This window comes from Acipenser ruthenus, chromosome 37, assembly GCF_902713425.1.
Source record: "Acipenser ruthenus chromosome 37, fAciRut3.2 maternal haplotype, whole genome shotgun sequence".
Taxonomy (NCBI): domain Eukaryota; kingdom Metazoa; phylum Chordata; class Actinopteri; order Acipenseriformes; family Acipenseridae; genus Acipenser; species Acipenser ruthenus.
In genome coordinates this window covers 3,319,813-3,333,232 of record NC_081225.1, presented here as the reverse complement: position 1 = coordinate 3,333,232, position 13,420 = coordinate 3,319,813, and the positions used below count along the sequence as shown (strand labels likewise).

At 41.0% G+C, this 13,420-nt stretch overlaps 2 protein-coding genes across 5 annotated transcripts in view; one reads left to right on the top strand and one right to left on the bottom strand.

The window, feature by feature from the left end:
* The window catches only part of LOC131706871 (dedicator of cytokinesis protein 5-like), a 163,057-nt gene extending 152,502 nt beyond the window's left edge, over positions 1 to 10,555 (bottom strand). For 3 of the 4 annotated variants that reach the window (XR_009310858.1, XM_059008765.1, XM_059008766.1), the window contains exon 1: positions 10,371 to 10,554. Coding sequence is in view for 3 of the 4 variants with exons in the window: in XM_059008765.1 (XP_058864748.1) it covers positions 10,371 to 10,413 (43 nt within the window). In the remaining variant the exon portion in view is untranslated. Of the gene's footprint in view, positions 1 to 10,370 lie in introns of all 4 variants that reach the window. The other variant, XM_059008767.1, reaches the window with a different exon arrangement.
* LOC117397766 (matrix metalloproteinase-21-like) overlaps positions 10,474 to 13,420 on the top strand; it is a 50,687-nt gene continuing 47,740 nt past the window's right edge. Inside the window, exon 1 of the mRNA XM_059008768.1 lies at positions 10,474 to 10,540. The gene's annotated coding sequence lies outside the window, so the exon portion shown is untranslated. The remainder of the gene's footprint in view (positions 10,541 to 13,420) is intronic.

Here is a 13,420-nt window from a genome sequence, read left to right as displayed (position 1 = left end):
GGCTGTACTTTCAAAACAGTTGCCCAATTCCTTAACTCCTATTTTTTTTAAAAGGAGAAAAAAAATGTTCCAAAATGAAAAACAAAGCAAGTCCTAAAGATAACTCAACACAGATTTTGTTTTTTGGTTCTGGTTTTGTAAAATGAATTGTCTGTTTTCCCGCTTTCAAAAAACAGAAATTAATTAAAGACTGGAATAAATATGATCCGTATTCTTAAGACATTAATATCAAAGTCATTTAATTGAAACTGGAGTGCATCTCATTATCGGAAATTTGAGATTCCAACATGTTAAACGTGTAATCTTAAAGTTTTAAGAGTCAGGGAATTAAACAGCATCTAACATCCCTGCTTGTGTGTGTGTAATTTGAGGTGCCATTATCACAGACCCTTTAGAATTACAATCTGGCATCGCTTGGGACCAGGAAATTGTGCAGGATTACAAAGTGTGCTGGTTTATTGATGTAAAATCTAATATTGTATAAATGTTTAACTACTTGAACACTTAAAAAAACTATTATACTGTCCAGGTATACCATGTAAGGATTGTATTCATTTAAATGGTACTTTCTCCAGAGACAGAGCTGTTTTTTCACTTGATAATCTTAAAACTTTTTGCACAAATTCTGGCAAGCTGGTTACGTGTTCCTAATTTCTATATAATTTCTGACGGACACGGATGTGGTTTTTTGCCTGTGAAAACATAATGTTTGTTTGAATATTCAGCACTAAAAATACCAGAGAGGGTGGCATGTGGTGAAGCAGAAAGAAAATGGTTGGCTCAATCCCCATTAGAGCTTTGTCTAAATTCCAGTACATCTTATCGTGTGTACAAATCTTCACTTCACTGTCCTTTAAAAGACACCCTCCACAATGTATTATCTTACAGTAGGTGACTATAAAAGTTAAAATGACACATAATTGAACCCTTTAAGATTGTAGAAACAAAAGCAGACATTACTTCCACCAGCAGCTATTAATGGGTGTTTGTATGTATTTATTTGTATGTATTGAATATAACTGATGGGGGTAAGATGCGAGTTGTCCACTGGACCAACAGCAGGCAGGCAGATTTATTTGCAGCACATTAAAAGAAAACAGAAAACATGCGAGTAGACACAAAGATACAAAACACAAACCAGAAACACTGTAAATAAGAGTGTGCCGTGAACATGGCTGTGCCTTCCTCTTACTATGAAGAAGGCCCCACTGACACACTGGCTTTGCTAAAAAAAATCCTGAAGCGAATCCCTGATAAACCCTGACCCTGGTTAGACACGCGGTGGTGCACAGTTGGGAACAAAGCTTCTTGGCTGCTCCCCACATACGACCCCGTAAACAAAACCCAGCTGCAGCACGTCACAGGCGACCAATCATCAGCTACGATCCCCTGTAAACAAAACCCAGCTGCAGCACGTCACAGGCGACCAATCATCAGCTACGATCCCCTGTAAACAAAACCCAGCTGCAGCACGTCACAGGTGACCAATCATCAGCTACGATCCCCTGTAAACAAAACCCAGCTGCAACACGTCATAGGAGGAGCGCCTGGCTCTCCTGCAAATACAAGCATGCATCTGAGAAGCCAATGATGGAACGTTGTCCCTGCTACAATAACAGACAGGTCATTTTAACCTTTAACTCTCTAAACTCAGCCCCATTCATTTCGGTGCGCCGGCGTTACATGCATATTACTCAGGCACTGTACAAAGTTACCACTGCCTGAAGGTAAGCCTCTCATCATGTGACAGAGTTCACAGCTTAGGTTTCATTTTGTGTTGATTGCTCCGTCATTTTAGCAGCTAAAGTGAAACGGGCAGTATCGTTGGAAAGCTTAGAATCAGTACCAGCAATAACCGCATTGTTCCATATTCTGTTTTGTTAAAAAAAAAAAAAAAGTTGTGGTTATGCTCGGTTGGTAAAAGTGCCAATAAAAAAAAGTTGTTTTTCACCCAATTTGCTTCATCCCCCCAAGTTCATTTCAAATTGAAGTTCAATGGTGTAGTTTTTTTTTAGCCATCTATGATTACAATATATATATATAGCAATGACCAAACATTGGAAAAGCATTTATTTTTTTATTTATTTTTACATATATTCCCATTTCTACCACATATAGTATGCCTGATCCTGTTGCAACTTACATAATATGAAAGGAAATTGTGTGGCCTTTTATTTTATATGTTACAAGCATGCAGCACAAACTATCCAGTAGTTAAACATACAGTTTATGTTTAACTACTGGAGGCTGTGTGGTCCAGTGGTTAAAGAAACAGCCTTGTAACCAGGAGGTCCCCGGTTCAAATCCCACCTCAGCCACTGACTCACTGTGTGATCCTGAGCAAGTCACTTAACTTCCTTGTGCTCCATCTTTCGGGTGAGACGTAGTTGTAAGTGACTCTGCAGCTGATGCATAGTTCACACACCCTAGTCTCTGTAAGTCGCCTTGGATAAAGGCGTCTGCTAAATAAACTAATAATAATAATACATAAATGAAAACAGTGAAAAACAGGCAGAAATAGGGCTGAGTGTAAAGGACCGGGATAGTGTTAACACGATCCTATTGAAGTGGGCTTCTAAGACCGCGATCATGTAAACACGAAAAAAAGGCACTTCGTTCTGATGAGTTACACGGCCACCGTACTTTACAGTACAGGCTTGAAACACATATCAATGGATAGGAGAGGGACTGACGTTCACTTCCTGATGATTTTTTTTTTTTTTTTTTGTGTGTCACTGAGAGGGGTATTTAGTGTCTAAAGGGCGGAGACAGTTTACAACAGCCTGGCAGAGACAAAAGCAGAAACAAAACATCACAGGAACTTGTTTGGAGCTAATAAAAAAAGGGGAACCACTGTAAATCTGATGTATTTGAGTTATAATAGAACATTCCTGTCTTGTGTTTTAATATATGTGTTTTTACAACATTTATAAATATCAAGAAACGAGTGGATATAAGCATATACTATTTCATGAACTAAATGTATCAGGATACTTTTTTTTCTTCCTTATTACTGATAATAATGGAATGAATAACTTATTTTATTTATAAATATTTATTTTTAGAAAATAAATCAAGAGTCGTGTCCATTATTGCTTAAAGACCCTAGGAATAAACATGTACTATGTTATTGCAATCACAGGTGAAACAATGGTGAAGTTTTTATACATGTATCTCTAAGCAGAATACATAATAAATACTTAAATTATATATATATATATACACACACACAGTGCCTTGAAAAAGTCTTCACACCCTTGAACATTTTTCACATTCTACTGCCTAAAAAATACAATTCAAAATGCATTAAAGTAGGAGTTTGTTTCACTGATCTACACAACATCACCTACACTTTCAACGTGAAAGAACAATTATATAAATATTCAAAAAGTAATTAAAAATAAAAAAAGTCTTGATTGCATAAGTCTTCACACCCTTTGTCACAGCAAACCCAAATTAGCTCAGGTACAACAAATTGCCTTAACAAGGCACATAAGTTAAATAGAGCCCACCTGTGTCCAATCACAGTAGTTCAACTGATTCAAATACTCCTGGATGAAGAATCAAGCTGTTTCTGTTGTATGAATTAATTTGAAGCAAATGGCAAAACATGCCGAACAAGGAGCTGCCAAAAGAACTCTGGGATAAAGTTATTGAAAGGTACAGATTGGGGGAAGGCTTTAAGAAACTTTCAATGTCTTTGACTATCCCTTGGGGCACTGTCAGGTCCATCATTGTAAAGTGGAACAGTTTGGCACCACCAAGACACTGCCTCGATCAGGCCGTCCCTCCAAAGTCAGTAGCCGTGGCTTAAGGAAACTGCTGAGGGAGGTCACTGGGGCCAAAGATTACTTTAAAAAGAACTACAGAGATCTTTGGCTGAGATTGGGGAAAATGTTGACTGTTCAACAATTTAAAGAGTACTGCACAAACATGGCCTGTATGGGATGGTGGCAAGAAGCCACTGCTGAAAATAAACCATATGATGTGCCGCATAGCTTTTGCAAAGAAACACTTAGGGAACACTGCACGCATGTGGTCTGATGAGACCAAAGAGGAACTTTCTGGTCTCAGTGCTAAGCGATATTTGTGGCATAAACCAAACACGGCACGTCACCCTGCTAACACCATCCCTACAGTAAAGCATGGTGGTGGCAGCATTATGTTTTGGGAATGCTTTACAGCAGCGGGGACAGGGAGGCTTGTGAAGATCGAGGGAAAGATGGATGGTACAAAGCACAGGCAGATCCTGGAGGAAAACCTGTTCCAGTCTGCCAGAGACCTGGGACTGGGGAGAAGATTCGCCTTTCAGCAGGACAATGATCCTAAGCAACAATGGAGTGGCTCAGCAAGAAGAAAATGAATGTCCTCGAGTGGCCTAGTCAAAGCCCAGACCTGAAGCCTATAGAAAATCTGTGGCAAGACTTGAAGACTGCAGTCCACAGACGATCCCCAGCCAACTTGAAAGAGCTTGAGCTATTCTGCCAAAAAGAATGGGCAAAAACTGCATGGCACCGATATAAGGAAAAATAACCACAATGGGCTATCGGCAGTTTGTGCTATTTTAGCCGATAACATACGCCGATATGCATGCTTGAATTTCTTCCATCACAGAACTTAATGTTTGGTTAGGTGCCCTTACTAATGACACAAGAACATTGAGACAGTAATGTTCCCAGTGCTGTGTAACGTGCGATCATCCTGCAGTAAATATGTCTCAGAAAAGCAGTGTTTGGACTTTTTGAAGCATTTTGAAGCAGGAATTGATTACTGTGCCGATTTCTGTTAAGTAACGAATTCAAGTTTGACTGAATTTTGTAACCGGATATTTTCATGACATCTTTTTGTTTTTGATTAAGTGAACAGTTTAAGTTGTGCTGTATTTTTACGCAGTGTATGCTTAACACATATGGGGCTGTGCGTTCTTGTACCTTTCTGTCCGTATGTATTAAATATTCTCACAAAGCATGAAACGCGGGAGTGCAGAAATAAAGGAGATATATTACATTATACCTAAAAGCCCTGAGAGCAGTCACATTGACGGCCACACAGAAAACAACTGTATTGTGATTATACAGGTATTCTACTTTATTATTTTTATTTACCAGCCCGCAATGTGTTTAGCTGTAATTAGATTAGTCTCTACTCTCTGCCTGAATGAATGACTGACAGTGTCTTTTCAAAGGTTGCCAGCTGTGCTGTTTTGGTCAGTCGATTAGCATCTGGACTAGTGAAAATAAATACCAGAGACCGTGGAGTTTTACAACGCAAGAAAATATGAAATTGATGTTTGGATCAGATGGCACGGAAGTATGCTGGCTCCTGACGGTGGCCTGTCAGGTGTTTTACAATGTATTGGACCTAGCAGCCATCAACCCCTGGGTACTATACAAAGAATGCACGGAGAAGAATTTACCAAGGAGAGAATATATTTTACAGTTAGCACAGGAACTTCGCAAGAAGCATTTGGAACAGAGGGAGACTGCCAAGCGTGTACCCACAGCTGAAGCTGGCAACCCCGCTGAGAGCCGCAAGAGATGTCAATGCCAGGTTGGCAAGTGCAATAAAAATAAAACTTCAAACAGCTGTGCCCTGTGCAGAAAGGTGGCGTGGAGAAGCACATTACCTGTATTGATTGTTAACAGCCTTAGACTCAAGGTAAAGGAATACCATTTTGTCCAAAAAAAAATCAAGACTTTTTTTTATAACTTCTTGTGCTGTGTGCTTCTGTAAAACGTTTTCATCTAAGTTTATTTATCTACGTTGTTCAGTTGCTTTTGCGCATCTGATAGATTGTTGTTGAAAAGTTAAAAATGTATTGCTATCGTTTCAGTTTTATAAATATGTATGTTGTAAACTGTCAATGTCTGTTCAGATGTTTATTTACATTTTCTTGTTTTGACTTGTAAAATAAATGTTAATATGTATATAATATGCTTCGGTTGTTCAGATGTTTATATAACGTACTCAATAAAAAATAAATAAATAATTACATCCGACTGTTTCTCCGTTCATTATACTATTTACAGTGTTTTGAATACAGCCGTCAGAAAGACTGCTGTGGGGCTTCCAGGTATGAGTATATCTCCGGTCCTTCTAGTGCTAAAATAAGAATTGAACTAACGTTGTTGTAGTTACAAGTAAACACTATCTGTTCATGTTTATGATATCTGTTCATTTTTTAACATTTATAACCACAGTTTAAATATATGCCCTGTGTCTTGTTCTAGTCGTTTACAATCGCTTACCTGCGCCCATCTATTATTATCAGTATCGGTCAACAGCATGAACAATACATAACAAACCCACGGCTCTATCACCAGTAGAATAACAATCTCAATAATAATCACAATAACAGGCAATTCAATATTACAGTGAGGGTCTCACCCTCACACCTTACAATACGTAACACGTTCAAATAGAACATTATCCCAGGAGTAAAGAATAAGTTGTGTAGGACTTACTTTATCCACTGAATTAGCTATAAAACAAAAGGATGCCAAATAGCAGTTCAAGTTCAATGTTGTTTTGTTTATTCCTGAAATAAATAGTACATAAAGCTGACAATGCATTTTATTATTTTTTTTCTATTCCTTGCCATTGCCGTTTCTTCACAGTAAACAGCAGCCATCGACACGTTTTCATAAAGTAATAACATGAGGTTTACTTGTGCTTTAATCTCACATAACACACGGAACTCCTTTTCATTTGCCACTGTTTAAAACTGTCGCGCACATTCTGGTGAGACGGTAAATAAGTGCAAGGTATTTTTGTCATTTGTAGCGAATACAAACCTCTGATTTTTGTATCCCTATACATGTCAAAATTTTTTTTTTTTAATATTCGGATATTTGTTCCAGCACTAACTAATGCACTAACTAACTAACTAACTATGCAGTGAGCACTCACATATCCGACCCTATACAATTTTGACTTCAATGAAGGTAAAACGAGTGTGACGCATATCTGATTATTTCATCTGATTTGATGTGACGTTTAGCAAATTAAGTCGATAGGATGTGCTTGATTTTCTCCTGCCTTAACAACTTTGTTTAGAAAATATTGAATGTAAAGTATGTCAGTGACGTGGTCTTGAAATCTAAATGCTATATCAATGTTGTATACAGTGCCTTTTTAAACATATGCTAGCAGTGTGTAACAGTGAAGTATATTAGAATAAACTATGATGGGCTACTGCTTTCTTTTCTCTGTTTGCTAGTGCAGAAAATGTGTTAAACAGCTGAATTGGGGTAAAACCTGTTTAGACTGCACTTAGATCTCTTGATCTACCACAATGCACTGGACTGACCTGACCCAAGCATCACATTACTGGACCCTCAGCTGATGCACTATCCTTGCACTACTGTATGTATATCTACATAGTACGCACAGAGAGCTCCCTCTGTATATCCACATAGTACACACAGAGAGCTCCCTCTGTATATCTACATAGTACACACAGAGAGCTCCCTCTGTATATCCACACAGTACACACAGAGAGCTCCCTCTGTATATCCACACAGTACACACAGAGAGCTCCCTCTGTATATCCACACAGTGCACACAGAGAGCTCCCTCTGTATATCCACACAGTACACACAGAGAGCTCCCTCTGTATATCCACATAGTACACACAGAGAGCTCCCTCTGTATATCCACACAGTACACACAGAGAGCTCCCTCTGTATATCCACACAGTACACACAGAGAGCTCCCTCTGTATATCCACACAGTACACACAGAGAGCTCCCTCTGTATATCCACACAGTACACACAGAGAGCTCCCTCTGTATATCCACACAGTACACACAGAGAGCTCCCTCTGTATATCCACACAGTACACACAGAGAGCTCCCTCTGTATATCCACACAGTACACACAGAGAGCTCCCTCTGTATATCCACACAGTACACACAGAGAGCTCCCTCTGTATATCCACACAGTACACACAGAGAGCTCCCTCTGTATATCCACACAGTACACACAGAGAGCTCCCTCTGTATATCTACACAGTACACACAGAGAGCTCCCTCTGTATATCCACACAGTACACACAGAGAGCTCCCTCTGTATATCCACACAGTACACACAGAGAGCTCCCTCTGTATATCCACACAGTACACACAGAGAGCTCCCTCTGTATATCTACATAGTACACACAGAGAGCTCCCTCTGTATATCCACACAGTACACACAGAGAGCTCCCTCTGTATATCCACACAGTACACACAGAGAGCTCCCTCTGTATATCCACACAGTACACACAGAGAGCTCCCTCTGTATATCCACACAGTACACACAGAGAGCTCCCTCTGTATATCCACACAGTACGCACAGAGAGCTCCCTCTGTATATCCACACAGTACGCACAGAGAGCTCCCTCTGTATATCCACACAGTACACACAGAGAGCTCCCTCTGTATATCCACATAGTACACACAGAGAGATCCCTCTGTATATCCACATAGTACACACAGCAAGCTGTCTCTGTATATCCACATAGTACACACAGCAAGCTGTCTCTATATCCACACAGGCTGGTATTTTCAACTAAACACAGTCCAAGTTACATTCCAATTGGATTAGCCTCCGTACACCCTGGGTTCTGTTACACCCAATACATAGCAAAAGGATTAATCTCAGTTAGAAGTGGTTCTTGCATCACGAACAAGGAAGAGGTTGTGTGCAAAACAGTGACCATGCACACCGCAAGCAAGCGTCTTAACCACCATGCAAACGGGCCGGGCTCCTCTGCATTCACAGTTAGAGACCATGCAAACGAGCCGGGCTCCTCTGCATTCACAGTTAGAGACCACGCAAACGAGCCGGGCTCCTCTGCATTCACAGTTAGAGACCATGCAAACGAGCCGGGCTCCTCTGCATTCACAGTTAGAGACCATGCAAACGAGCCGGGCTCCTCTGCATTCACAGTTAGAGACCATGCAAACGAGCCGGGCTCCTCTGCATTCACAGTTAGAGACCATGCAAACGAGCCGGGCTCCTCTGCATTCACAGTTAGAGACCATGCAAACGAGCCGGGCTCCTCTGCATTCACAGTTAGAGACCATGCAAACGAGCCGGGCTCCTCTGCATTCACAGTTAGAGACCATGCAAACGGGCCGGGCTCCTCTGCATTCACAGTTAGAGACCATGCAAACGAGCCGGGCTCCTCTGCATTCACAGTTAGAGATAATAAATAAATAAGCCTGGTAGCAAACATATTCTAAATAAAAACACTCAGAAATGACTGTAAGAAAGTGATATTTAAATATATATTTAACAGGTTATAGTGCTGTTCACTTAGCTCAGATCTGCTGTGACAGTATTAAAATAGTATTGTTCACTTAGCTCAGATCTGCTGTGACAGTATTAAAATACATGAAAAGGATCAGAGTTGTTTCTTTGTTTTATTTTACATTTTAATTTGTAAAAAAAATATATAGAAAAATTTGATATACTCTTTGCAGCAGAGGGTCTGAAAAAAGTGCATGGTTTGTATTCTTGAAGTATGTAACCTTGTATTGCCCGGTAATAAGGGCGTCTGCCAAGTGTGTAAAACCCACAGCACTACTTTGCAACAAATACTATCCCACACCAGGAAAAGATCACTTACTGTATTAAAAAAAACAAAAAAACAGACAATAAAGATAAATGTATACAATACTAGAACCTCAATCAAACGGAAAGGTACATGAACAGTACTGAGAACTCCGGGGATACCACGGTGTGCAAGCATAGGGTCAAGACAAGTACGACTTCTCAATAAACATTTAGGTATAAAAAGCAAACAGCTGACAGATAGCCCTGTAATTACCGTGAATCAGAAGAAAACGTGTTTGACCACAGTACAGTGCTACTAGATTGTAATCTCATGATTCAGAACATCTGCAAAATCACTGAAAATGATGACAGGCAGCACCTAGCTCTCGCACACTGTGGTGATCAGCTGTAATGTACAAAATCGCATTTAAAAATCGACAGTTCAATACTAGATAAGGAAGAAATATCGGTATGGAAAACAGTACTGTGCAATCACCAGAGGTGCGCCGTGGAAAACTACCTGTACCAGACTGTTTTCCTTTATTTAAAAAAATATATATATCTGAAAAGTACATTTATTTTGATACCAGGTACTGACAAACACCGAATGACAGACGCAACCTTTCTAAACTAAGTGAAACTCCCTATCTTTTTTTTTAACATTAGAAATTGACAGAAAAAAACCCTACGAGACTTGCCGCATACAGCCAGTAAACAAAACTTTGTCTCAAACTTTTCCCGAAGTTGGAGAGAGCAGGTTAAGCGGATCGTATTTCCACGATCAAAGTGTTTTGCTTGTTTACACCACACAAGAAAAACTTGTTACTCACCAACGCCATATTTTTCTTTCTTGGTCGGAATCCAGCGAGACATTTTTGTAAGAAACCTGATTTATAAAAAGCCGTGCACCGGCTGCCTCCCTCCTGTGTTTACCGCTCCGCCATGACAGTGACTCACGGGGGAGTGGTGAGGGAGGCACGCCAGCCCGGCCAGCAGAAAGGTTTGATGTGGAAACTGGGTTTCTCTTTTTTCTATTTAAATTAATGTAATATTTGGAACCGGTTTACATTCAAATGTAACATTAACCCAACTTCCCCTTTCTATCTTTGCTCTGAACTTCCCGTTCTTGGCAAACATTTGGTGAGTCTGCCGGATTAAAAACTGAAAACGTACAGGGAAAAGTTTTATGTTTTTGTGACAACCATTCCAGTGGTGTGTGGTAGAAATAGCTGTGTTTAATTGTTCATTTATATTTTGCAATATATACCAAAAGAAATTACATCAACTTTTTAAAAATGTGTTCTTCTTGGCAGCATTCACAGTACAAGTGTGCTCTGAAATGGGAAACACCAATACAGTAGATTTTACAGTAGTTCTAATTCTACATTATTACCAAAAAAAGTACTAACGCTGTGCCACAGAATAAGCACTCATGCTGTACCACAGAATAAGCTGCTATATTTCATCTTCTTCTCTAAAGGAAGTTGGCGCATGTCATCAATAGCAGATGATGAGCGCCCTCCATCACCCTTCTATAATATCATCTCGATACATCCCCATTTCCAGTAATCTGAATATATTGTATTATATTTTTCTTTCCCTTTTTGTTGTCCTTTCCCCTCCTTCAATACGCTATGTATTAATTTAATATCCACCTCTAATGCATTCAACTGATTTATTAACACCTCTCTTTGTTTTTTGAATTTACTACATTTCAAAATATAATGTTGTTCAGTTTCTAGCTACAGAGCAAGTGCAGGAGCACACGGTGCTCGGTACGCACGGTCTGCACCCCTAACAGACTCAAAAGTTCCCAGCCTTCCCGGACTTCATGGAGGCGGTACGCTCCTCCTGGGAGAGTCCGGCCTCAGGTCCTAGCGTTCTAAAACAGGCCAGTCCCCTCGGCTCCGCTGGTAGACCTAAGGCATCGCCTACAGGACACACCAGCAGCAAACAACAGGGCCCACCCAGCAGGCAGAGGGAACACAGGACGTGGCCAGCCCACACACCAGCGTCCCAGGAGGTGTTTCCAAGGCCAACGCCCTAGACAGCCACCCCAAACTGCCCAGCCGCAACCTCAGCAGCCCAAGCAGGCTGTTTTCACACCGATGACCGGTAACCAAAATAATTTTCCTGGACTGTAAACCAGCATTAGATAATATGTGGACAGCAATGCTACGGATTGAGTGTTTCGTGTAACGTACTGAAAGCCCAGCTTGCTCTGAAATGTGAGGCATCGTTTCCGAGGTAATTAACACCAATAGGTACTTTTGTAAATATTTTTTAAAACTGCTGACAGGGCAAATAGAATCACCAGACTGGGCAAACCACAAGTACTTTCATGGTTGATCTCATTTACATCTTTGGCTTTTGTTTGTGCATTAAACAACAGGGTCACAAATTTCAGACCATGTTCATCTGTATTGATGACAAACGACTTCTGTGTCAGGTTGCGCAGTCCCTCCCGTCCGCGGAGAGCAAAATAGAATGGTATGTCGAACCAGGCCTTGTTTAAAAGCCCAACCGCTGTGTCAGCAGAGAGAGCAGAAAAGATTTGAATTTTGTTTAAATCTGTTTCTGAAATCAGAGGGTGGTGGTTATGCTTCACTCTCATTCAGAAATTATTCAAATGGCAAACCTTGTGGAGTGCAGAATGCACCCTATAGCCTGGAGATCGCAGGTTCGAATCCAGGCTATGTCATTGCCGACCGTGACCGGGAGTTCCCAGAGGGTGGCGCACAATTGGCCGAGAACCGCCCGGATAGAGAGGGCTTAGATCGGCAGGGGAATCCACGGTTCACCGCGCACCAGCGACCCCTGTGGCTGATAGGGTGCCTGAGGGTCTGCAGTAGAGCCATTCAGATCTGTGTTGTCCTCCGGCACTATAGGTCTGGAGGCTTCACTGCGGATCCGCAGTGTGAAAAAAGATGGCTTGGCAGGAGCATGTTTCAGAGGACGTGTGTGTCAGCCACCGTTTCCCGAGTCACCGGGGGGTTGCAGTGATGAACTGGGATTAATAATAACACAATTGGCAATTCTAAATTGGGGAGAAAAATGGGGTAAAAATCATTGGCAACGAATAAATTTAAACATAAAAAAAAATTACAATCCTCCTAAAAGGTCAAAATTAACTTGTGGAAAGTCACTCATTTTTTATTATTATTATTAAGGCATAGTAATATTAATAGATCAGGTAAGTCTATGATGGTCATAGCCGTGCGGTGAGGCAATTATTACTGCACTGACATGTGACCTTGTTCAGCCAATCACAGCACTTAATTTATCCAAGCCATTTTATAATATAATATTTGATAACCCTCTGTAACAGGGGAGATCTGTGCTGACTGTTTGACCCGTAAGATCTGCCTGTCAATCATGGCAATGACACGGAGAGGTGGGATGAGGGTGTGTGGTCTCTGCCTCTCTCTGAATGGTTGGGAGGCAGGCCTTGGGGGATTGCTGGGCCTATAAAATAACGCTCTGTTGTTCCGTCAGGTCGGCCCCTATAGGACGAAAAACGAGCGAGCGGAAGCTCTATTGCCGGACCGAGAACGGCCAGAGAATGAAAAACAAAACAAAATAAAATAAAATAAATATAAGGGTACCAGAGAAACCATGGGCAGGCCCAAAAGCATAGACCGTAGTCTGAGGGAACGGTGAAGTGTAGGACAGAGACCTGGACCGTGCGGGTAGCGACGGTCGGGGAAAAGCTGCAGAGTACAGCACCTTTATTTTGTAGTTTTGTTAGCAGTGTTTTGTTTTCACTTTTTCTTTGTGCCTTTTGTTTTCATTATTATCTTGAGCACTTGTATGTGCACTGGACTGTACCGTATTGGTAACCCTGTGGTCCTGATTACTGTTGGCAGTACTCAGGCCATGG